Raw genomic sequence first — 27,050 nt, 5'->3', positions numbered from 1 at the left:
GGAAGCCAAGTAAGCTGCAGGAGGAAGGTGGAACCAGCACCAGAGCGCTGCAAGGGAAAGGAAACAGGGGGACAGTGGAGCCAGCAAGTACTGTAGGGGAAAGGAAAAAATACACCAGCCCTAGCACATGCGCAGAACAGTGACACCGAGAAACTGTTCTGCGCATGTGCTAGGCACTTCCTCTACTGAGCTGTTTGCTGAAATTGGGGAAAGCTCATTTTCATGCAATTTCCTTTGAGCATCGCTAGCTATTTCCAAATCAGTAAGTTCTACTGAGAATCTAAACATACACGGTTTATAACGAGGACTTTTGTGCATTGGGCCCAAAGTGAGAGTGTGATGGGGGTGGGGAGCAGTGCTAGGTGACCGTGCGCCATGGGGGAGGGGGAAGCAGAACGTGACTCTGTGCAATGGGGATAAGAGGGGGGAGGGGGGGAGAGGCAGTTCTATAACTTGGCTTTAGGGAACTTTTTTTTATTTGCATGAAGTCTTTATTAACAGGTTAAATATTCAATATAAAGAAGAAGGGAAGCACCAAGCTACATAGGCCATACAACACTCTCCATCGGTGCTTAGTACCTACCAATAACATTCGTTTTTAACCTTCAACATATAATGCCAGAACACTTCAAAAGCTTTTTCGAAACTTTGTTTTAAGTAACAAGTCCCCCCCCACTACCCCTCTAAGGAGGGAACTTATTTTTAAGGAAACTAGAATCTGTTATTTGTTGAATGATGTAGAAACCATTAAAAAATGTAAACAACTATGGGTACATGCTAAATGTATTTCAACTCTTTAATTTGGGTAGCGTGATTAATTGAGCAATTAAAATTTTTAATCAATGTACAGCCCTAATTTAAACAAGATTGAGATTCGGAGAGCCTCTTTGATTCATTTGGCTTCATCGCATAAAAATCTTTTCATAACAATTCCTGGAATTCTTTACCTTTTTCATATTTGAAGTGAAACTAATTAGCTTTTTTGTAAATTGCTAACATCTTGTTTGTTTTCAGAATACATTCCTAACACCTTTTTTAAATTGTACTTTGTAAAAACTAGTCATTTCACTGTTTGTTGTGAACCATTTAGAGCTATGGGTAGAGATGGTATATAAAAATTTTATGTTCCAGTTCATGGTGATAAGACCACTGCAAAGAATTGTCAATGACTGAAATTTCACATCTCAATGGCCACGATCCTGTCTGATTTATATTAAGAGCCTTGTAAAGGGTGATCCAGAGCCTGGAGAGAGGGAGAGGGGCTGCTGCATGATAGGGAGAGGAATTCTCCACTGCTGACAGTATTCTTTGTATCCGTTGTACCCAGTTACTTGGGAGTGAATTCATTATAATGAGACTCTGTTTGTCACTTCCTTTTATGCTTGCCAGCCTCTCTTTTACGTCTGTTCTCTGCATCTGTTCCTCAGCTCTTCTGTACCTTCTTTCTCAACCTGCTGTGTATTTTGTACATTTCTCTTCACATACACTGGCCTCTCCTGGCTACCAGGGCTGAGTGTATAACTTTTTTTATACTTAAAATTTCACTAAAATCTTAACTATAGGGACATTTAAAATTTGGTGGCAATGGACATATTTAGGGTGGTGAAAACAACATATGAGCTTATCACTGATTTGTAGCAGTAGGCGCGTAAATTATGCTCATTAATCTAGCCAAATGAATGGCAGGCCTAAATTTATACTGGTCGATGTTCAAAGTGATTTAAGTGGCCAGGAGAGGCTTCTGGCCATTTAAATCGCCTTTTCAGAGTTATCCACTGATTCAGCGACATTCAGCCTCCAAAGTCCCTGTGGCCTTGCTGGATGGTACAACCAACCTGTGACTGGTTTCTAGTGCCTTGCAACCTCCTGATACCAACTCATCTATTTCTTGGCCTTCATTATCACTAAGCTGTGCTTCCTATATCCTGCCTTTGTTCACTTATCACCTTGCTGCGATGGATTGTGGCTCCATCAAGCTACTGGTTATACTGCTCTTTGTGCAGCCAATCGTCCTTCTGACTTTGGCCAATGCTGTGGCACATTGTTTCATCAACTTGAGATCCTCAAGTAGTATCACCCTGTGGTCTCTCTCACCTCCTATCACATACAGCCCCATCTGCTCTTCTACTTCTGAAATCCCAATGCTCCGCCCTTCCCTATGCCATCCTGCTGCTCTTTCTTCCTGTTCCCGTTGCCGCTTCTAAATTAGCTTCAGCTGTGTGTTTCTCCATAAGTTAAGTAAAAATTTGCTGCCTTCCAACCTGTTTTCTACCATCTAGGAGAGCAGCTGCACCCCGATCTTATCACGCTGAGCTTTGTTCCTCTCTGTGGTAGGGCTGTGAGCCAGATTAATACTTGAACAGAAACTGCATTTGACACGTTTGAGACTCTCGAACTTTTTAATGTTGTGACATGCAGGAGCTGCTCTTTCGAGTGCAGCATTTATGATGCCAAGAACCTGAATTCCTGAAAGTGCTGCATCAGGATATTTTTCTCTTTCATTGTAGCTTTTTTTTTTTTTTTTTTGGCACAGCAGTCCCTTTGTTCTTTTGGATGTTTAGCTTAACGATTACTAGTCTGTTCGTTTATCACACATAGGGGACAATTCTAGATCTGGGCACCACCAGTAGGGGCCTAGATGTATTGCACCAAGTGCTAATCTTATAACAGCATCTGGGCACCAAGATTCCAATTAAATGCATTTTAAAAATTATTCTAATTGTGTTATAGACTACTAGTGTCATTCAGCATCTGTGTGTCAACATTTAGGCATGCCCACGTAACATCATTCCAGTGTGGGTAAATAGAAACATAGGAATGTAGAAAAATGAAGGTAAAGACCATATGGCCTTCCAGTCTACTCTAATATCTAGAAGAATAGGAGAATCTATGTATGAAAGTATATGTTTCTCAAGCTAAAACTTTCATTGCTTGAGCACTGTACGTATTATAGAGGAAAAGGCCTCGAGAAGCCCCCAGCTCAATATTCAGCTTCGGGGGCTGGACTGCTTCATCATCGGCCAAAAACCTCTTCACTTTATGTGTTTTATCTCGATGTTCTTAATGCTACTCGTCAATTCAAAATGTAATCTTTTATATAGCACTCAGATTACTTAGCTTTTGTTTAAGCTTGTCTGCTGTTTCTTCTCGTTCGGGTCCTTCTATCACCTGAAGCTTTGACCATGACCTACGATGGCCAGCGTTTCGGTGACCTGCCTCAGGGTCTAGTGGTCTCCGCTATTATCTGGTGAGAAAAAGGAGACAAATATCTGTTATATAAACATCGGTGTCTGTTGTAAAGGCTGCACGCTGCTTTTTACCTCCGCTTTGGTGAATCAGAGAAAGACAAGCTTTATGTATATATTTTGATTTCATATCTTTACCCTTTTCTCTATTTTGTATGTAATTGTTTATAAACGGGATGTATATACGGTCACTTCTATTTGATCTTGTGCTGTTCTGCCATGTTTGAAAATTATCCACATGATGAATATAAATGTGATTAAGTTTATGGTGTAAGCCTTTTTCTTTTTAACAGAGTGCTTAATCTTTCTTTTCCTTGATCCTTGCAACAGAAAAGCCTCAGTTCCTTCACATGGGCGAGATTGTAGAGGGGGTGGACATGAGAGCCGAGGTTGCAGATCTCACCAGGAACATCTTCATCCAAGGCGAGATGGAGGCATCCTGCTACGGGGACAACTTGTGCCAGTTTTTCAACTACGACACCTTTGGAGGACACATTAAGGTTTGAGAAGATTCATTATAGCTATCCTTTCACTGAAAGGGTCTGTCAAGTGCTTAGAGCTATGGACTGTGAGAACAAACAAAGTTTGTTGGGATTTTGGGCAAGTCACTTTATCTCCAGTTGCCTCAGGTACCCACTAGGGGGTTCTTTTACTAAAGCTTAGCTCGAGTTATCTGCAGCAGGGCCCATTTTATTCCTATGGGCCCTGCTGCAAATAAATTGAGTTAAGCTTTAGTAAAAGACCTTCTAGATCGGCGTCCAAAATAATTAATTAATGGGCTCCAATGATTTAATTATTGAAGCTAACCAGCACTTAATTGGCACTAATTGTGATTTAGGCACCAAACTGGCTACATGCTACTCTGTAGTACTGGGTGCCTAAAATGGATCGTGCCCAACTCAGAAGGGGGTAGGGGCATGGGTGGGTCAGGGGCATTCATATAAGATGCGTGCAGTGTTACAGAATAGCGGGGATCCACGCCCAGTTTGTATGCCAGGATTTATATCAGGTTTCTACTCAATGCTATAGGGTTCGTCTTTCTGTGCGCCCTTTATAGAATAGCGTTGAGCGCCAAAATCTATCGGTGACATTTATAGAGTCTGTCCCATACTGTCTTTTTCCTTTGCATTATACAGATTACATACACAGCAGATTCTTTTGATTTTTAAGCACATTTCATTATTCTCCATGCCTACTCAGGGAGAGATGCAGTAAGCCTCGCAGTAGAGCTGCAGCTCTTCGGCAAAATACCGCAGTGATTGGCTCAGGCACTGACAGGAAGGGTAAAAACAAGGAGAAAACCAATAGTCCCACATGACAGCGCAAGCGAACCTCAGGAGCGGAAGGGGTACAGCACTAAGATGATCAAGAGATTGTTTCTCACCACCTTGAGTCACCTTGGTTCTGTATGCCTTCCACTACTGACAGGAAGGGCGGCAGTAAATAAAGGCAGGCAAGCTTGTCGTGACATACTAACCACCACTGTGCACTATGTACAACCTTAGTGCTATAAAAATGCTTGGTGTTTTTTTTATTAAGGACAACTTACTGGTTGTTGGAGTCTTTTTTTTTTTTTTTTTCAACAGCAACCTTAAAGCAGTGGGTACCACCTGTGTTCCTCAGAAGATCTTTATGGGATTTTAGGTTCTAGTATTGTTCCACCCTCTTACTTCTGTTATTAACTTATTTCTTAAGTTCCATGAGGTGCATACAGCTCTTTACAGATACATAAGCGACAGTCCCTGTTCCATTATCGCTAATGACCTTGCTTGTAGGTTCCCTGCATTTTGTTCTGAGATGACTTTAGTTCATTTTATGCTTGTTTGGATCAAGGGGTTCACATCTTTTATTTTATTTTTATTACATTTGTACCCCGCACTTTCCCACTCATAGCAGGCTCAATGCGGCTTACATGGGGCCATGGAGGGTTAAGTGACTTGCCCAGAGTCACAAGGAGCTGCCTGTGCCTGAAGTGGGAATCAAACTCAGTTCCTCAGTTCCCCAGGACCAAAGTCCACCACACTAACCACTAGGCTACTCCTCCACTCTGACCCTCCTCCCAACGCTTTGCTTTAAGCATTTTCTTGTTCAGTAGTTGCTCAGGTTTGTAGCTGAGAAACAGGGGCCTGAGTTTCTGGCAGTGATGAGTGTGCTGATCTCTCAATATATATCCATGCTTCATTTAAACAGCCAGCCCCAAGCCAGCATCCAAAGGAAGACTAGCTTTTCTTAATTTCCAACCGATTTTTGCAAGTAAGTGAATCGGATAACTTCATGTAGAGTAGTTGAAAACAAAGAGTTTTGCCCAAGCAGGGTGAGTCTTTGAAGAAGGATGCTGATCACTTGGATGATTAGCCTGCTAGACTGAAGGAGTGGAAGTTTTGCAACTGGTGAAATGGATTCTGAATTATTGCCAAGGTGGAAGTTACTTCAGTAGGAAAGGGATGCCCATCTGACTGGATAAATGCAGAGTTTGTTGCAGGAAGGATATTGGGTCTTGTAAAAGGAAGCTGACCTGTTTTGCAGAGGATGTTGGCTGCTTCAGTGAAAAAGAGGATGCTTTCTCAAAGGAGCTTGCTGTTGAACCCAAGATGGAGAATTCTGGAGAGAATACCTGTAAGATTAGGGGAACTGAGGAAATGACCAATAGTCAGACCATATGCTTGGGGGAAATGAAGCATGAACCTAGCAGGTTTCTCAATGACTAAGGGAAATGGGTCATATGCAAGGGTGACCTATGTACATAAGTGTTGCCATACTGGGACAGACTGAAGGTCCATCAAGCCCAGTATCCTGTTTCCGACAGTGGCCAATCCAGGTCACAAGTACCTGGCAGGATCCCAAAACAGTACAATACATTTTAGGCTGCTTATCCCAGAAATAAGCAGTGGATTTTCCCAAGTCCTTCTTAATAATGGTTTATGGACTTTTCTTTTAAGAAGCTTTCCAAACCTTTTTAAAACCCCATTAAACTAACTGCATTTACCGTATTCTCTGGCAATGATTTCAGAGTTTAATTACATGTTGAGTAAAGAAATATTTTCTCCAATTTGTTTTAAATTTACTACTTTGTAGCTTCATTGCGTGCCCCATAGTCCTAGTATTTTTGGAAAGAGTCTGATGTCAAGTGGCAGTCGTTTCCACATGCATGGAACTACTCCTGAGAAGGATTTCCCTCTGGAGCTGTTGAGTGACAGGTCTTAAGTGTCGGTAAAAGAAACCACCAAAAGGTGGAGGAACACAGGAATCCCTACGAGAGTAATATCTAAATGTCCAAAAGAAGTAGGGAGATGGGATTGCTTTTTGAAAACACAGCAAGGAACAAAAGTTTGTTAGATATAATGTTTATTGGTGATCGATATACTCATACACTTTGAAGACTCGAAACGGAATTGTGTTTCGGCAAAAATGCCTGCCTCAGGAGTCTAAAACTATATATATATATATATATATATATATATATACATACATACATACTTATAAGCACAGCTAGGAGGACGCCTTTTGGCAAAGAGAGCAGAGTGCTGAAAGGCGTATATAGTGTGAGACAGCCACTGAGGTAGAGCAGTTCACAGTTTTTGAGAGCCTTAAATACCAGTACTGGTGTATTGAACTTGGCTCAGTAGAGCATTGGGAACCAGTGTAGAGATTTGAGATAGGGGCTTTTACAGTACATTGTAGTATCACAGTTAATGTGAGAGAAAATCCGCTGGCAAGCGGAGAACTCAAACGCCCCACGGTAAAGACAACAGAGAACAGAAAGTGGGAGAGCGACCAAGGATATCAGAAACTGGAGGATGTTCTTAAAATGAAAGTTTATTAAGGGTTTCGAAGACTCGCAGTTAATAACATGACTGTTGCTTAAAGCAGGGAACTCATTTCAGGCAGGATCATGGGCCAGGTTTGCTGTTTTTAAAGGCTGCTTTACACTTTTGGAAATGTAAAACGTTTTCCAGCGCAACTTCTTGGCAACCTTCAAATCTATATATTGTCTTCTCCTCCTGTGCCGCTTCATTATGCAGATTACACACACAGCAAACAGATTCTTTTGATTCTAAGCACTTTTCTTTATTCTCCATGCTTACTCAGTTACCAAATCCCATCTTAATATTTAGTTACCTCCTAACTCCTCCAATACCATCACCCACCAGCTTTCTGGTCTTCCCTGAAATATGAGATAGGATAAAATTTGACTCACGTAGGTCATTACCGCCCAGTTACCATGTGAGACTTTACCACTAGGTCAATGGCTGGTGGTAAGGTCTCAGACCCAAAATGGATGCGCGGCAATTTTCATTTTGCCACACATTCATTTTTGGCAAAAATTTTAAAAAGGCATTTTTTTACAGGTGCGCTGAAAAATGATTCTGCTCGTGCCCAAAATATGCGTCTAGACTACTGCAGGCCATTTTTCATTGCACCTTTGTAAAAGGGCCCCTCAAGGAAGAAAACTGGACTTATGAGATCACCTTATCGGTGTGTTTGTGCTTTTCTACCTTCCCAGTTCCCCCACCCCTTTCTCTAATAACCTTTGTGTTTGGTGTCCTATCTATACTAAGTGTGACTGCACCTCGAATATTATGTGCAGTTTTGTTCACCACACATCAAAAAAGATATAGCAGAATTAGAAAAGGTACAAAGAACAATGACGAAAATGATAAAGGAGATGAGACGACTTCTCTGAGGAAAGGCTAAAAAGGCTAGGGCTCTTCAGCATGGAGAAGAGAAGTCTAAGGGGAGATATAATAGAGGTCTATAAAATACTGAGTGGAGTTGAACAGGTAGACATGAATCACTTGTTTACTCTTTCCAAAAAATACAGGGACTAGGGGACATGCATGAAGCTACTAAGTAGTAAATTTCAAACAAATTGGAGAAAATATTTCTTCACTCGGCGTGTAATTAGACTCTGGAATTTGTTGCTAGAGAGTGTGGTAAAAGTGGTTAGCTTAGCAGGTCACCAGTACCCATCAAGATCCCAAAAGAATAAAACAGATTTTATGGTGCTCATCCTGGAAATAAGCAGTGGACTTTCCCAAGTCTATCTTAATAATGGCTTATAGACTTTTCTTTTAAGAAATGACCCAAACCTTTTTTAAACCCTGCTAAGCTAACTGCTACATGTCCATGTCTTCTGATCTGATGCAGAGTAGGTGTACCAGACCTGTAAGGATTATTTTGAAATTAATTGCTGAAAATCACATTGAAAACATCTTGGTACTGTAGCTTGTGAGTCAGGGTTTGGGAAGGATGGAAATGTTATGTTCAGCCAATCTGTGCATGGCTGAGCTTCTTTATTTCTGTAGGTATCTGTGTTGCCAACACACAGGATAAATTTGTAATGGTCCACACAGGTGTGAAGTTCGCAGATAGTTTGACTATAAACTTTACACTGATTTTCAGAGAGAGAGAGTATATTTTTATTTAAAAAAGAATTGGGGGATTTAGTTCCCACTGAAGACGTACAATCTAGTCTTGTGCCTAAGGTGATGAAGGTTTAGGGGCCCTTTTACTAAGCCGTGTAAGCATCTATGCGTGCCCAATGTATGCCAAAATGGAGTTACCGCCCTACTACCCACGTGGCTCTTGAGGTAATTTCATTTTTGGCATGCGTCCGATACGTGCGTCTGAAAAATTACTGCGCGGTTACCATGAGAGTCTTTACCACTAGGTCAATGGCTGGCGGTAAGGTCTCAGTCCCAAAATGGACACGCGTCAATTTTCATTTTGCCGCACGTCTGTTTTTCGCAAAAATTTAAGAGTCATTTTTTACAGGCACACTGAAAAATGGATCGGCGTAAGCCTGAAACCCACACCTACACTACCACAAGCCATTTTTCAGCACACCTTTGTAAAAGGACCCCTTAGTGACATGCCCAAGGTCACAAGGAGCATCATTGAGATTTGAGCCCTGGCTTCTCCGCCCTCTTCTGCAATCAGTAGGCTACTTCTCCATTTTGAAAATTAACCAAGGTGGACTGCCCGTACATATTTACAGCTGTGTCGTCATAGTTCTCATGGGTAATTTTACACAAATACTTTTGAGCTGGTCTGAACAGTATGCTTCATGACTCCGCCCATTTTCCAGCCATACTCCTCCTCCAAACATGGCTATTGTTGGGGTGCATAGAAGTATGTGTGCTGTCTTGTTATTGCATGTACTTTTACATCTGGAGTGATTTTCTAAGCAACCTTTTATGTGTGAGAAATCCTTTTTTTAAAATGACCTCTTCCCCCTAAAGTTCTTATTTCTCAAATTATATTTCAGCTTAATATTTAAAGAGGTCTGGAAGAGGCTTCATTTAATTAAATTTCTTGTAGAATAAGTAAATCTTAAAGCATTTGGAAATGAAAAGAATAAACTAATTTTCAGAAGCATATCAGTGAGTCTGGAATAATTCTGGTGGTGGGTTTGAAATTGAGAGGTGTTCTCCACATAAGAAAATAAGAACTTAAGTGTTGCCATACTGGGACAGACTGAAGGTCCATCAAGCCCAGCATCCTGTTTCCAACAGTGGCCAATCCAGGTTACAAATACCCATCAAGATCTCAAAACAATGTAATACATTTTATGCTGCTTATCCTATAAATAAAGCAGTGGATTTTCCCCAAGTCTGTCTTAATAGTGACTTATGGACATTTATTTTATTTTATTATTTTTGTTACATTTGTACCCCTCGCTTTCCCACTCATGGCAGGCTCAATGCGGCTTACATATTATATACAGGTACTTATTTGTACCTGGGGCAATGGAGGGTTAAGTGACTTGCCCAGAGTCACAAGGAGCTGCCTGTGCCTGAAGTGGGAATCGAATTCAGTTCCCCAGGACCAAAGTCCACCACCCTAACCACTAGGCCACTTCTCCACTCCTCTTTTAGGAAGTTATCCAAACCTTTTTTAAACCCCGCTAAGCTAACTGCTTTTACCACATTCTCTGGCAATGAATTTCAGAGCTTAATTACACTTTGAGTGAAGAAATATTTTCTCTGATTTGTTTTAAATGTACTATTTTGTAGCTTCATTGTGAGTCCCTAGCCCTGGTATTTTTGGAAAAAGTAAACAAGCAATTCATGTCTACCCATTCCACTCCACTCATTCTTTTATAGAGCTCTATCATATCTCCCCCTCAGCTCTGCCTTGGTCTGGTTTCTTGAACCGCTATTGAGATGTTCCCAGTGATAATGGCTAGGCTGAAATACTTCCTAAGGAAAACAGTTTTGCAGGCCAGCTCAACTTAGTGTTTTTGGAAAGCATGGTTAAATTGTCTGATGACTTCAGCTCACTTAAAAATCAATCTCGAGGAAGAATATGGACAAAAAGCCATGGCCCTCTATTACTCAGGCAGACTTGTGGTGGTGGGTGAGAGGGGGGCGTTCATATCTCATCTCATCTTGCTAGTCATGAAGGGGTTGTGAGGGGATGTATTCTTAATCGATTGATTGTTTTTTCCCCTTTGTAAAGCAATATTATTACTCCTGTAGTAGTTAAGGTTGGTGATTAGATCTGTGTATCCAGTTGGTCTAACAGCCTCTGTGAAATATTGCATACTAGCTGTGCCTGCTGATTTTCTCAGTAGATGAATAGATTAGATGAACCTGAGCTATTTCATTGATGTTACTGCCAAGAACCTGATAAAAAGAAATACAGATTAACCCCCCCCCCCCCCCCCCCCCGACATAGCAGGCTTACCTCTGGAAAATGGTGGGCATGTAGTTTCTTTTAATTTTTGTTTTTGATTGTGTCTTTAAAATTGTAGATAATTAAGAGTGTATGCTTTTCTTGTAATAGATTTTGAAAAATTTCACATCGGTGCACCTTTCCAATGTGGAGTTGAAACACATGGGCCAGCAGCTGATGGGAAGTTATCCTGTGCACTTTCACCTCTGCGGGGATGTAGATGAACTTGGGGGTTACGGTGCGGAGACCTACGTGGAGGGCCTGGCCATTCACCACAGTTTCTCCAGATGCGTCACTGTTCATGCCACAAATGGCTTGTTGGTAAGTGGAGCAAACTCTGACCTGTATTTTGTTTGAACCTCATCCCCTTCTCCCTTCCTTTATTTTCTTGTTTGGTGGTTGTTTCATCGTGTATTGATTTCCTGCTGCTGCTTCTTTTCCTGGACACTGATCTCTTGGCCAAGAGAGCCAGTTAGTATAAGAACGCTGGGAAGTAACCAATTGCTTATCTGGCCTTACATTATTTATTTATTTTTAAAACTTGGACCCCCGCTTAAACCTAAGCGGCTAACAACATAACATACATAATGAAAATCATAATCATACAAACAACAATTACATTATTATCCCACAAAGATCTCCCAAAAAGTAATAATAGCTGCTGCTGCCTAACTGCATCAAGAATTTAAAAAAAAAAAAAAAACCCTTTGTCAAATAAATGTTTTTAAGAACTTCCTGAATTGTCCAGAGTTGGCACAGAAGCGCAAGTAAGTAACCAGGCGAGTCGTTCAACAGTACTGGACCTGCAACTGAGAATGCTGCAGCCCTGATCGGAGCATAATGTGTAGACACTAAGAAATCAGTTGTCAGCTTCTTCACAGAATCATATCTCAAACTCCTAGCAGATGTAAACAATTTGGGCCTCTTTTACATAGCCACGCTATTGATACTTGATGCGGCAAATGAAAGGAAGCCTATTCAGTTCCTATGGGCTTCCTCTCATTTGCTGCGCGGCAATCGCTAGCGTGGCTTTGTAAAAGTAGCCCTTTACGATTAAAGGAACGCTACGTAAATCATAACTAACATTTATTGGCAGACTGTGCAGTGTAAGACACTTAAGTAAGACGCGCCCACTTGCTTTTCCTGCAGGTTTGGTGCTCAGCTTCTCATGAAAGGAACTGATGTTTTTTTTTTTAATACATCCAGTGTACATTTTTATATAATTGTATTTTTTTTTTATTTTTAAAATGTTATTCCATGGTGAGGAGGCAACATAAGGGGGGGGTGGGGGGGGAAGCACATTTCTGAATTAGTGCTGAATGGCCCTGGTTGAGCTCAGTCCCAGTTGTGTCTGCTGGGAGTAAAATGAAGGCTCCTCAAGGGGTCATATGTCATGAGGAAATTTAGGCAAATATTTAGGACTAACTTAATGGACTGATTTAAAAACAAGGCAGATAATTTTAAGTTGTTTCATAAACTGAACAGGAAGCCAATGAAAGCTTTGAAGCAACAGGGAACATGGTCCATGGATGGTCCCCAAATGGATTAAAAAAATTTCAAATTCTCCAGTGTGGTACCTTTTGATTTGTTATACGTAGTGAATGCTGCCATGTTTTGAGTAAAATTGGATGATATTTAGAGGTCACTCTAATTTAGCAATTGTGTATTTCTGTTTAAATACTGCTAACAAAGCAGTTTAAAAATCAGTTATGTCTATCAGTGTGCCTGATGCTTATAAATAATGATAAAGCTTTTGTAACTTGCAGCTGCACAAGGCTATTATGAGATTTACTTACAATATTAGTCCTGGTTATTATTAGTTGGATTTAATTGCTGCCATTTGGAAAGCATCTACTTTAACAATTTCATAGTTTCAATTTTTTTTAACTTGGATCGGGACATAGCATGAACATTTTTACTCATGATATACATTTTTAAAATTCTTCTTTAACAATTATCTCTATCAAGTGTGATAGTTTTCAGTATAATAGTGGCCTCAGAGTTGTCTTACAAATCATCATCGGCAGTCATTTACTTTTCTCGGAACAAAATGTCAATTTCAGTTAGTTAAGGGGGCTTAGTATAACCATATGTTCTCCCTGTTGTACTGAAAAAAGTGTGATTTCAATCCAGATAAAAAGCTAAGGAGTCCTTTTATTAAGCTGCGGTAAGCACTAGTGCTTGCTTACTGCAGGTTAAAAAGGCATTACCGCGGAATACGCTCAGAATCGACGCACGCTTCACACACGCTAAAAAATAGATTTTGTTTTTTAGCATTGGGTGTGCTGAGAATAGACATTCCCTGCGCTAATCAGCCTGTCGGCATTGGTGCATGCTGACCGATTAGTGCAGGAGCCCCTCTCACCTACAAAATAAGTGGCGGTAAGGGCTGTCACGCTAATGTCCACACGCTAGGAGCCCTGTTTACTAAGCCACGTTAAACATGCACGCGCCTTAACCGTGTACATGGTTAACGCGCGTGCTAACGCTAACTCGCCGTAGTAAACAGGGCCCTAATTGGGAAATTAGCACATGGCCATTAATGGGAAAAAAAAGAAACTGCGGCCATTTTACAGCTGTGCTAAAAGTGGCCTCAGCACGCGGGAAACCCACACGCTAAAAATAGCACAGGCCACTTTTTTTTTTTGTGCAACTTAATAAAAGGGCCCCTAAATACAGGCATTGTCAGAAATGTTTGGATCATTGGGCCTGTTAGAAAGCCATAACTGTAAGATGTGCAAGTAAGGAACACGGGAGTGTTCACGACCCACAGTTGAAGCTGCATTTTGTTGTGGAATATGGCTAACATTCCCACAATGACAGGCTGAAATGCGATTCAGAAACTAGAAAAGATGTTTGACAGGAGTGGCCTAGTGGTTAGGGTGGTGGACTTTGGTCCTGGGGAACTGAGGAACTGAGTTCGATTCCCGGCACAGGCAGCTCCTTGTGACTCTGGGCAAGTCACTTAACCCTCCATTGCCCGCCGCATTGAACCTGCCATGAGTGGGAAAGTGCGGGGTACAAATGTAACAAAAATAAAAAAATAAAAACGAATTGCAACAGAAGAACTAAGACCCAGCAGCTGAAGAAAATGGTGGCAAGTCTTAGTCATCAGTGACACAGGCCTGAGAGGGGCATTAAACTGACTTCAATAACAGCATCACTAAAAGTGGGGAACAAAAGCAGTTTCTCCTTTGGATTGTATCAGAACATCAGTCAGAGTTTCCAGAAGTGAAAAAATCATTACTGGCTGGACAAATGCCAGAGGCAGCAGGCAGTTTGGACAGTGACAGTAACTGAAATATTGAATAAACGTTACTGCTGTTAGCTGCAACAATTATTCGATAAACATTATTAGAAACTACTGAAATTGCTGTCTTTACTGTATGAACAGTGAAGACAGCTGCTTTTAATTCATCATAAGATAAGTGCTAAGCAGCTAATTGCTCACTGCTTTATCAGTAGTATTTCTAGGAAGTACAGATATCATGAGTGACCTCTTAAATATTGTCTGATTTTCATAAAACTTTACATTGTTGGTCCCGAGGTATAGGATAGCAAAATGGAAGGGGTACCACACATGATATCTGAAATGTTAATCCTAATTCATACCTGTCTTGCTGAGCAAAATATAATTTGCAGTATTCTGTAGTAGTTGTATTGAGAGTGATTTTTTTAGAAGCTTAATGTGTTGACTATCTCACAGTAGTCAAGTGACAAAACATGTACAATAGTCATAACATCATTTTGCTCAAGGAAAGGGCAGCCATTCTGTGATATGAGATACTGGAGCAAACAGCTGCAGAAATCTGAAGCTCAAAAAAAAAAGAGAATGACATAGGGACAAACTTTGACTCCGTCCCCGCAGAGGCTCTGTCCTTATCTGCAGAAGTCTCGAACACTTAAGATTTTATATTTACATTTTTTATTAAAGTATAAAAAGGATTAATAATCTGTACAACTGTTGTTTATAAACCACAAATAGAAAAGCAATAATAACGAGCATCTATAATATCCCCCCTCCCCCATTACCCTCTACCCTTCCAACCCCAACAATAGCTGATTTCTACCACCCAAGGAACCCTAATCCACCCTGTTAAAATGTCCAGGGGTACAAAATGCCCTAGCAGGGGAGAAATATGCCCTATGAAGCACTGTTACGATTTTTTAAATCTTTGGCTGAATAATAAGTCATCAGCAATCTCGGGATTCAGTCTATTCAACTGTTAAAGTATGTTGTTAGATAATTAGACCAGGCCTACAGATGCATGCTATGATAAATGTATACTGGCTGGGATCTTGGTTCACACACCTCCATTTGTTGATTGTTTCTACAACACCCTTGAATATCCTTGCTAAATAATGCAAGATTTCTGCTGCTTCAGCTGTGGAAGAATTTCCTTTCTGTGAGATTTTTCTTTGACAAGGAAGGAACCAGTTCACATTTACTGGGCGAATAGAGAGATTTGTTTGGCACACTTCTGTGCCAGTTGTGCCCCTCTACGGTAAAGAGGGGTAGATGTTTCTTCCTTTGTGGGCTATGAAGGCAATTTTATAAGTAGGCACCTCTATTTATGCACCCCAGTACTATGCAATGAGAGCCTATTCTATAACGGCATCTGGGCACATGGATTCCATTATAGAACATTATGATTATTAGGTTTTTGATGTACCGTCTTTCTGTTGATGATGGTAGCCCGATATCAGCGAGCCTGACTCTTTTATATGCCCATATATCTGGCATAACTGCAGTCGGGTAAATGTGGCAGGGATCCCTGACTCAGACCCTTCAGGGGTCTCCTATGCAATTAGTCAATTTTTTAAAATATTTAGGTGTCCTTCTAGATATTCAACTGTCTTTTCATGCCCATATTTCCTCTCTTGTCCATTCTTGCTTTAGTTCTTTGTGTCTCATTCGTTCCATCTTCCTTTATCGTGTTATAGATTCTTGTGCCACTTTACGCTTTAGTAGCTTCTAGGCTTGGCTACTGTAATGTCATTTACTCCGGGCTCCCTTCCCATGCATTGAGTCCAGAACACAGCCGTTCTCATTCTCTCTCATTCCCATCGCTATCACCATGTAACCACACTCCTGAAACGTTATCACTGGCTCCCTATTAAATACCGGATTTTACTCAAAATTCTATCACTCTGACCTTTTAAGGTTTTGCACCAAGGAACTCATCCCTACTTGGCCTCTTTGATTACCTTCTGTCAGCCCACTCAGGCCTTACAGTCTGCCCAGGAGCAGCATCTTACTGTTCCCCTTGTTTTTTATTCCAGGTTGAAAACTACACATCATTCAGCCTTTATTACTGTTCCCTGTCGCTTTGCAACTTGGCACGTGACATCAGGACACAACTTTCCCAGCTGTGCTTTAGGGCCTGTTTAAAGGCTTAGTTGTGTTCCCTGGCCTATGCTGAGGGGGACAGAATGTGGGGAGGCAGGGATTTTTCCTCTTAGTGACTTTCTCATCTCTTTCTCTTCTTTTCTGTTATATCCTCTTTTTTTTTTTTTTTCTCTCTTTCCTATTTTTTTTATTGTATTCCTGTCCTATTTTATACATTCTGACTCTTGCCCTGAATGGCAGTGTATTAAATACCTAATAAGCATAAACATAATTTTCTGTATAGTGTAAGCTGCGAATATAAATAGAAGCCCTTCCCATGCTCCACCCAGATCTCTGCCCCTTCTTGCATTTAAATGCGATGCCACTCACACACTCCTTTGTAGACTAGCAGTTAGGGGAGTAGTTATCAGTTCGGGATACTTTTAAGATGTGTTATTTTACCGCTAACTCGTGAATAACTATGAATATGTCTGTAGTATGTTGACAGTGTAGAGTATGTTGTGTACACCAGTGAAACTCCTACATTAATGCATTTTGAGCTGTATTTTTTGGGGCTTCAGAATGCAAAAAATGTAGAAAGGTGTAATGGCTTTTGCGTGGCATATTATACGTGTAAGACCATATAACCTGTTATTTTATGGTGGACCAATAATAAAAGTACTGAACTGTTTATTTCATTGTTGCGTTCTCACCAATATCACCAGAGATGAGTTTATTGTTCATCAGGGTGTGTGTAATCCATGTGTTTCCTACCTGTGAATCGACACAGTGTCATTGGTAATTTCATCATTGTTATAGGGAGTCATGTGTTTGCTGAAGGGAAGGAGATGGACTGAGGTTTACAGTTTGTTTTGTTTTGACTTTCTCTCGTACAAGTTTAAATTTTTTTTTTTAAATTTGCTCTTCTACAAAGTTTGAAAGAGTCCTACTTTGGTATATTGTCATCCATCCATCCATCTGCAGCAGGAGCTAACCAGGTTGGCTCCTCCCCTCTTGTCTGTCATATGGGCTGTTGGTTGTTGCAGTGCTGTATAAGGAGGGTTGGAGTTTGGTTGCATAACAAAGTGAGGCACAGTGTAGCAGGGCAAGAGACAGAATCGCTGGACTCGGTGTATGAAACTTTATGGCAGAACAAGGTGTCCAAGTACAATTTGCACCACTGCCAAGGTTTGAGGAAATATATCATCCCTGTCTCTGCACATGAAAGAACCCAGACAGTAATAAGGATGTAACCCTGGTGCCTTCAACAGACCTTCTTCCAGATAAATGGTTGCACATAGGGATGGATGAAAGATTTAGAAATTCATTAGCTGGGCTGGGAAAAACTGGTTGTTCATATGCCTAAAAATTATTAGCAACCTCTGCCTTCCCCAGGAAGACATACAGCTGCTATTTGCTACCAGTGAAGCCGCGGTAGAGAGCAGCAACTGCCAGCAGGGCCCAGGAGAGGAAGAGATATGGCAGCTGCTGCCAGATCCTGAATGGAGAGATAAATGCTATTTCTGCCTGCAACAGAGCACTGGCATAAACTTCATGGCCAGGGGCTGCCTCCTCTTCCACCGAGCCATTTAGGAGGGAAAGACTGAAAGGTAGGGGAGATTTCCGAGAGGGAAGTGGGGTAGGTGGAAGAGAGCTTGGAAAAGGGGAAAGAACTGTGAGAGGTATATGGTGTACCTGAAATGAGGTGTGGGGGGAGGAGCAGTGGAAGCTGTTGGGCCAAGTGGAAGCACTGGGAGGAAAAAGAAGGAATTAATAGAATGGGGGGCAATGGCTTTAAGGAGGAAAAAAGACTAGCAAAATGTAAAAATACAGGAAAGGAAAGAAAAGAAAAGAACACTTTTCCTCAAGAAAGAAAGAGAGAAAATCCCCCATACCAAAAATAACCAGCAAAATAACCTGGATAGAGTAGGACTTCATCTCCAAACTGTAATGCAATAAATTACGGGACTTCCAAGAAGATGATGAATCTGCATTGAGTGAAGTAACAGCCTCGAGCTACCTTACTGGGCAGACTGGAAGGGCCATTGTGATCTTTACCTGCATTTCTTATTGTTACGATGGTATGCTGCATGGAGTTTCTTTAACACACGCAGTGAAGTTCTCCATTACCTTAGAAAAGAAGCTATCTAGCATGCTATTGGAACTATTTTTGAGGACTAAATGCTTGGCAGTCAATATTCAGAAGTATTTATCCAGGTAGGAGTAGCTGCTGCCCGGATAAGTGCCGCTTACTCGGGCAACCACTAATTGCCAGAAGCATTATCCAGATAATGCCAGTAAAAGTCTTTACTGACCATCCTGACACTCTTCAGTCCTAACTTATCTGGATGGTTAGCTGCGTCTGGCACTGAATATTGATGATACCCTGAAACAACATGGATGTTCAGTTCCAGTATCTGGGTATGTTCCACCGCTGAATGTCCAGGTATAAATTTAAACATCGTGGTCAGCGATTGAAGCCAATGCTGACCATGGTGGGTTTTCTTTCTTTTTTTTTTTTGGGGGGGGGGGGGGGTAGTGATATAGAGGATATAGATATAGAGGATGTGGCAGTTCATTATTATTTGGATCCCTTCAGCAAAAGTAAAGGGTTGTCTTGGAGTAAGGACTATTCCAGGTTCAGTGTATTATGCAGTTTTCATTCTTTCATCACATCCAAAGTCCACTTGATTGTCTAGCAAACTGTACACAGCATAGACAGTGTTCCACGCTACGATGGCGCAAACTGTGTTTTCGCTTTGTCGCTCTGATTTCAACAGACTCCCAATGCAGGAACACGGCCATGTTGTCTTTTTAAAAACTGATCTTTTAATAAACTTGATTTTTCTTTACATCTGGGATTCTTTGATTTATTGACTTCTTTTTTTCTTTGCTTGGTTTTACATCAGCCTATGCTAATGTGCAGATAAACAAGCTTATTCTGTTTCTTGTCTGCTTATCATCAAGCAGAAGGAGCACTGTAGCTGCTTGGTCTTCTTCATAGGGACGGTCAAAAGTATGCCCATCATTTCAGCCTAAGGAGATAGGAACTAGAAGATATTCAAATACCCGCTGAGTAAGGAAAGTAACCAACTAATGTTAGTTAACGTTTGGTAATATTTAGCTGAATCTACTAATACTACTTATTTCTGTAGCACTACTAGATGTTCGCAGCACTGTACACTTGAACGTGAAGAGATAGTCCCTGCTCAACAGAGCTTACAATCAAATTAGTAGAGACAAACAGGACAAATAAGGGAGTTACTAAGATGGGAATGATAAAATATGGGTACTGAACAAGTGAGTAAGGGTTAGGAGTTAAAAGCAGCCTCAAAAAGGTGGGCTTTTAGCCTAGATTTGAAGATGGCCAGAGATTGGAGCTTGATGTACTGGCTCAGGAAGTCTATTCCAGGCATATGGTGCACAAGATAAAAGGAAGGGAGTCTGGAGTTAACAGTGGAGGAGAAGGGTGCAGATAAAAGAGATTTACCCAGTGAATGGAGTTCCCAGGGAGGAGTGTAGGGAGAGAAGAGCAGAGAGGTACTGAGGAACTGCAGAGTGAATGCCCTTGTAAGTCAATAAGAGAAGTTTGAAACTGTATGCTGAGAGCCAACGAAGTGACTTGAGGAGAGGGCTAATATGAGCATTGCGACACTAGTGGAATATTAGTCGTGTAGCGGAATTTTGAACAGATTGAAGGGGAGAGAGCTGGCTTAATGGGAGACATGTGAGAAGCAAGTTGCAGTAGTGGGAGGTGATAAGGGTTCTGGTAATGTGCTCAGAAAGGAAAGGGCATATTTTGGTGATATTATAGAAAAAGAAGCAACAGGTTTTAGCAATCTGTTGAATATGTGCAGAGAAGGAGAGAGAGGAGTCAAAGATGACCCCAAGGTTATGAGCTGATGACGGGAAGGATGAGAGTATTATCCACAGAGATAGAGAATTAGGGACGAGGAGAGGTGGGTTTAGGAGGAAAGATAAGCTCAGTCTTGGTCGTGTTTATTTTCAGATGGCGGTGAGACATTCAGGCAGCAATGTCAGACAGGCAGGCTGATACTTTGGCCTGGATTTCTGCTGAAATTTCTTGTATAGAGAGGTAGATCTGGGAGTCATCAGCATAAAGCTGATACTGAAAACCACGGGATGAGATCAGAGCGCCAAGGGAAGAAGTATAGATGAAGAAAAGAAGAGTTCCCAGGACAGATCCCTGAGTTATACCAACTGATAGTGGCATAGATGTGGAGGAGGATCCACCAGAGTATGTATGTATGTATTTATTGCATTTGTATTACACATTTTCCCACTGTATGGCAGGTTCAATGTGGCTTACATATTGCTAAAAAGGCAGTTATAAAATTTAGATTTGTAGAAGTCTAGTACATAATACAGAAGTACAATAAATGCTTAGGTTGATATATTAGCATATTGTGAGAGAGGTTAATATTATTGTTTTCCCATTTCAGAACTTTTCATAATATAAGGTGGTGTGGGATTAGGCAGATCCAGGGGGGGAAAGACTTCTTGAAAAGATGTGCTTTCAGATTTGTATTTTATACCTTTGCAGTTGGGGTAGTGAAGGGTTAGGTAGGTTCTTGCTGTTCTCATCACGTTTCTTATTGGTAGATCGATAAGTTCCATCATGCAATCTGATGCGAGTCTGTAGATGATTCTGTGGACTATTGTGCATATTTTGAAAGTTATGCGAGCGTTAATCGGAAGCCAATGTAAGCTTCTTAGGAGGGGTTTTGCGCTTTCAAAGCATGTTTTTCCGAAGATGAGTCTGGCAGCCGTGTTTTATGCTGTCTGTAGTTTTCTTATGATTTGATCTTTGCAGTCAACGTAAATACTATTGTAGTAGTCTACATGGGTTAGCACCATGGTTTGGATCATGACGCGGAATGAATCTCTGGGAAAGTAAGGTTTTATACGTTTGAGCTTCCACATAGTGTGGAACATTTTCTTGGTTGTGTTCTTAGCTTGGCTTTCTAGTGTTAGGTTGCGGTCAATTTAGGTTGAATAATATAGGTGAGAGCGGTGATCCTTGTGGTACTCCACTTTCCAAGGTGGAGATATATCTGAGTTTGATTTGACTTGGTATGTTCTGGATATCAGAAATCCCTTGATCTAGGAGAGTACTTTTCCTGTAATTCCTATCTTGTTGAGGATTCTCAGTAGTATGTGGTGGTCAACCATATTGAATGCGCTTCATAGGTCAAATTTGAGTAGGTCAAATTTGAGTAGGAGGATGTTTTTGCCCCTTGCTGCTTGAATCTGGTCAGGAGTGTGTAGTATTGTTTCTGTACTGTGGTGAGGTCTGAAGCCAGATTGAGATTTGTGCAGTATGTTGAAATCAGTGAGGTATTCTGTTAGTTGTTTGGCGACTATACCTTCTGTCAGTTTGGTTGTTAGTGGTATGGATGATATCTGTCTGTAATTCGAGGTGTCGTCTGCTTTTCTTTTTTGGTGTCTTTTGGGTTGGGAATTAGTAGGATATTTCCTCTGTCCTGTGGGAATAGGCCTTTTTTGAATAGATAATTAAGGTGGTCTGTGAGTTCTGTGACGTATTGATTAGGGGTTTTTTTTTCATTATATAGTTGGGGCAGGTGTCTAGTTGGCAGTGGGCGGAGGAGAATTTTCTGAGTGTGTGAGCTATTATTTCGGTGCTTAGATGAGTGAAGTTATTCCAAATACGGTCTGCCGGGTGTTCCCTTGGGTTCGGATCTAGTTCGTTTATGAAGGTTTCTTGATTAATATTTCCCTGATGCAGATTCTTGCGTAGATTGGTAATTTTTTCTTCAAAGTATTTGGCACGATTGTCTGCATGTGGGAGGTTTGCATTCGGTGTAGTTACCATTTTGGTGTTAAGTTAGTTGTTTATTAGTTTGTGTAATTTCTTTGTGTCTTTGTAATCTGTGCCTATTTGTTCTCTGTAGAAGTTTCTTTTGGATTGTCTTAGCTTATATTTGTATTTTGTTTGACTTTCTTTCCAGGCCTTTAATGATTTGTTCGTTTTGGGTTTTTGTTCCCAGTTTCGTTCTAATTTTCTAGTTTGCGTTTTTAGAATTTTTAGTTCTTCATTAAACCAGAGTATTTTATTGCATTTTTGTGCTGATTTTGTACGTATTGGCGCTATTTTGTTGAGGATTTTGTTGCATTGTTCGTCCCAAACAGTGAAGAAGTCAGTTGAATCGTTTTTTGGTGCCCAGTTATCGTATATTTCTTGCCAAAATGCTTTATGAGTATACACTTAAAAGTACGATGGGAGAGATAAGAAGAAAACCAGGAGAACAGAGCCCTGAAATTCAAGTGAGGATTGAGTATCAATGAGTAGATGGTGATCAACAGTGTCAAAAGTAGGAGATAGATCTAGAAGGATGAGGATAGAGTACAGATCTTTGGATCTGGCCAGGAACAGGTCATTGGAGACTTTAGCAAGTGCTGTTTCAGCTTATCATTTCTATAGCACTACTAGACATATGCAGTGCTGTACACTTGATCATGAAGAGACGGTCTCTGCTCAAGAGAGCTTACAACAGACAAACAGGACAAATAAGGGAATTACTAAGGTGGGAATGATAAAACATACATGGGTACTGTACTAGTGAATAGGGGTTAAGAGTTAAAAGCAGCATCAGAAAGGTGAACCTGAGTTTTAGCCAAATATTTTCCAAATTTTGAGTAGCTAATTTTAGTAAATCTGTAGTTCCTTGGCGAAACCTAGACAATTAATGTTAGTCAGCTAAGTTCTCTTTACAAATAGCTAAATAAAAATGACCCCCCCCCCCCCCAATATCTTCTCACTCTTTAAATAAAAATAATGTTCTCTGTGCACCTACACATCTTGACACCGCCCCCTGCCTCTTCTGACTCTATTAAAAAAAAAAAAAAATCTGCTCCCCCCCCCCCCCCCAGGCTTTCCCCATCATTCTCTCATTCTCCTAGTTACCAAAGGAAACATGTAGGTGACAAGAGGTTCCTAACCCCCTACTTAAAAACAAAAAATGGAACATAAAAATTCCACCCCAATCCATGAAGTAATTTCCCCAGCCAAATGGGTGTGTGTGTGCGGGGGGGGGGGGGGGGGGGGGGATAGTGTCTTACCACCTCTCGCAGACCTTAATACCAGTTACCAGTAGCACTGACATCAGGCCAGGGATCAGGGCTGGTCAGGCAGTAGGGTCTGGACCCTTCAGCTGAGGTTGCCATCCCGATGGAGTTCATATCAGCTGCATAATGCACAGGAGTAACAGGAATTGGTTGTGTCACATCCACAGATAAGCAGTGGCACCATTGGTGGCCTCTCATGTTGCCCATCTCTGACAGTCCTGTACACCTCCACACATACCTCTCCATCTGTTTTCCATACACTTCCTACACACATGCACATCCCCAGGACCCCTTTAGCCCCCCCAACCATACATGCACACCTAAACACTTGCGTGCACAGTAGTGCACACAAATGCACCTCCTACACAATCCCACTTGCCCCACACACATTCCTTCTATTAATCCCTGGTTGTAGAAGAAGGGGCCTGAGTTTATAACAGAATATTTATGTGAGAAGTCCAAAAAGGTATCTGTTTTAAGCCTGTTTTATAAAGGCAGGACAGGCACCTATACATGTATAAAATAAATACCCTATTTTGCAACTCCTTCGCGCCGCTGAAGCTACGCCTATACACAGATTGTGTGAAAGTAAGTACACGCTTTTCATATACATACCTTTTAGGTATGTATGTATGTAGTCACACAATGTTCTAAAAACTCTTTTCTGCATGTACAGGCTTTAAATGCAGAAATACTCTTATAACCCTTATTGACCAAAATGGTCCATCCAGTTTGTCCAGTTGAGAAATTTCTCCACCGTGGGCAGGTTTGGTTGGGTTGCATCTTGTCTTACAAGGATTGTAACCCCCCCCCCCCCCCAAAAAAAAAAAAAAAAAAAAAAAACCAACCTTAGATTATGAGCCCATTAGGGACAGAAAAAGACCTGCTTATAATAAATGTGAACTGCTTTGGTGGTACCATGGAAAGGCAGAATATCAAATCCATGATCCCTTACCTTCCTGCCGCTGCTCTCCATATCTGTCCCAAGCACATCAACATTTGTTACAGTGATGGCCTCCATCTTCTCTGTTAGTGGACCTTTTCAGGCCTTGTTATCTTTATAAATATACTAGTGGAGCCATGCCTGTTTCCTCAACAATGAAACGGGCCCTAGAAAGGCTGTCATGTAAGCTTTTTTTTTTTTTCCCTCTCTCCCCTCCCCTCAATGTCCAGCAATTCTTCCCTCCCCTCCATGTTCAGCGATTCTCCTCTTCCCTGCCCTCCCATCCGTATCCCACGATTCTCTCCTCTACTGTCCTCCCATCCCATCCATCAGTTCTCCTCTGCCCTCCCCTCGATGTCCTGTGATTCTTTCCTCCCCTTGATTTGTACCTGAACGTTCTCTGGCTGGCTGGCGCTGGCGTCCGTTCAGTTCGTAACATCCCTCCTGACGTCAGCTCGCCTCCAGCGTTCCCTTCCCTCTCACTGTTCCACCCTCTCATGTCATTGCGTCTTGACGCAAGGGCAGGACAGTGAGGGGGAATGGAACGCTGGAGGCTGGCTGACGTCAGGAGATGTTACGAACCCAGGCAGCCAGACATGGAACATTGGAGGTGCAAATTATTATATATGATCATTATTATTTTAGTTATGTTTTTAGTTTAGTATGGTGATGCCGTCTAACTTCCTACTCTGGCAATTGACCAAATATAAATACTCAAATTTAGATTGTCTAAAGTGGCTTCTTACAAGACTAACACGTAAGCCAACACCCAGCCTCTTTTCTGTTTTGTTACTGAGAGGCCTTTTTACTAAGGCGCGTAGAATGCGCGTCAAATTAGAACTTCTGCCCGGCTACCGCGTACCCCGGGCAGTAATTCTAATTTTGAAGCGCGTCCAAAACGCGTGGCAGAAAAAATGTCTGTTTTGTACCATGTGGGACTAACTGGGCGGTAATCATCAGTGTACACGTGCTGATGATTACTGCCAAGTCAATGGGTGACTGTAAGGTCTCAGGCCCAAAATGGACATGTGCTGATTTTTATTTTGTCGCACATCCATTTTCGGCCAAAAAAAGAGGTCTTTTTTGCCAAGCGCCCTGAAAAACTGTTCCTACACATGTCCAATACACCAGCGCAGGTCATTTTTTGGCACGCTTTAGTAAAAGGGCCCTGAGTTTGGTAGTATCTCTTCCGCCATCGAGATCAGTAAGGCAGTTGCAAAATAACACACCCTTCCCAGTGCTTCTTGAACTTTGGGTTCAAGTGCAGGTCTGTTCAGCCTTCTTGGAAACCTGATGCTGTGGTACCACTGCTGTTTGGGTTATAACTGGTAACTTCATGCAGGTTACTGCCTAAATCATTTTTACATTTTTTAAAATTGATATGGAAAATGGATACATTTGAGACGGGGAACCAACCGTCCACTCCTTACTGTAGTATTCCGGTGTTTACGGGGGGGGGGTTGTCCTAACTGCACTTGGTTCTTTATTTATTGCAACGGTGTGCTGTCAAGATCAGTCGCTTCAGCCCTTCCCAGAAAAACATTTTAAAAAGGTCTTTAGAATTCAAAGGACATAGGTACCAGTTCAGGCATTTATTAAGCATTCTTCTCTCCTACATCCTCATGCCATTTGCTTTTCAGATGGAGAAAATGTGAATGTTCTGAATCCTGTCATGACTGTTTTAAATTGGTAGCAAACATGAAAGTTTTAAGAGGTAAATGTTTGATCCAGGCAAGAATAGAAATTTCACAAGTGCTGATGAGGCTTGAACAAAGTCTTTTGGACATGTGTGGGTAGGGGTGGGTAATTTCACAGGCTGCACAGTGGTGGGTACTTTTACCCGTTGGCTTTGAACTGATTTCCAGAGCCAAGGTATGTGCATAATTTCAGTTCCTGCACACATTTACACCTGCTGATTTGAATGGGTGAATTTTGTAGCAAAAATTGTGCCTACTTTTAAAAATTCAAAAGTAGGTACATAGTTGCAAACTCCACCTCTCAAACGCTTCCCCCCACTGAGAATATAGTGGACATGTATGCATATGGACAGCTTTCTAGAAGCCCGTTTCTGTGGGTAAATCCCTTTTTAACTTGTGGAAATAGCTTTTTCATGTTAGTCTTCCAATACGGTTGGTACCCACCATGGTGTCTGATATTTACTTACCATTTCGCAAAGTGCAAATAAGTGATTCGTCTGATTTCCATCATGCCTAGCTGTGAAAACTCCGTGGCTTTCTTTTCATCGTTATACAGAATGACTCTTGCTGTGTAAATCTTCAGAAATGCTCTTTTACTCTTCTGCAGGTCAAGGATACCATTGGCTATGACACGCTTGGCCATTGTTTTTTCCTGGAAGATGGCATCGAGCAGAGGAATACTCTGTACCACAACCTGGGTCTGGTCACCAAGCCAGGCACTCTTCTTCCCACGGACCGGAACAGTACAATGTGCACTGCTATCAGGGACAAAGTTCACGGGAGCTACATACCAGTGCCTGCCACAGATTGCATGTGAGTATGAGCATCCGAAACAGACCCAGCTGGCTGCATCAGCCATTGCTAAGGAAGATGCTGGGTGGCATGCTTACAGGGAAGCTTTTTAGTTGGGGCTGAAAGCTTAAAGTACTGAAATGTTCCTGAAAAAGAACCGGGGAGAAAATCCGCCAAAAAAGCGGAGAACTCAAACACCCCACGATAAAAAACAGAGTCACAGAAAAAGTGGGAGAGCGACCAAGGAAGCCAGAGACTGG

General features: G+C 41.5%; 1 protein-coding gene across 2 annotated transcripts in view; it reads left to right on the top strand.

Annotated features, from left to right (window-relative positions):
- The window catches only part of CEMIP2 (cell migration inducing hyaluronidase 2), a 218,879-nt gene that overhangs the window by 87,667 nt on the left and 104,162 nt on the right, over positions 1 to 27,050 (top strand). For both annotated transcript variants that reach the window (XM_030193858.1, XM_030193859.1), the window contains exons 7-9: positions 3,576 to 3,745; positions 11,034 to 11,243; positions 26,606 to 26,811. In XM_030193858.1, coding sequence (XP_030049718.1) covers positions 3,576 to 3,745; positions 11,034 to 11,243; positions 26,606 to 26,811 — 586 coding nt within the window. The remainder of the gene's footprint in view (positions 1 to 3,575; positions 3,746 to 11,033; positions 11,244 to 26,605; positions 26,812 to 27,050) is intronic.

This window comes from Microcaecilia unicolor, chromosome 2 (genome assembly GCF_901765095.1).
Source record: "Microcaecilia unicolor chromosome 2, aMicUni1.1, whole genome shotgun sequence".
Classification (NCBI taxonomy): domain Eukaryota; kingdom Metazoa; phylum Chordata; class Amphibia; order Gymnophiona; family Siphonopidae; genus Microcaecilia; species Microcaecilia unicolor.
The sequence above is the reverse complement of the archived record's forward strand: the minus strand, read 5'-3'. Positions and strand labels throughout refer to the sequence as shown.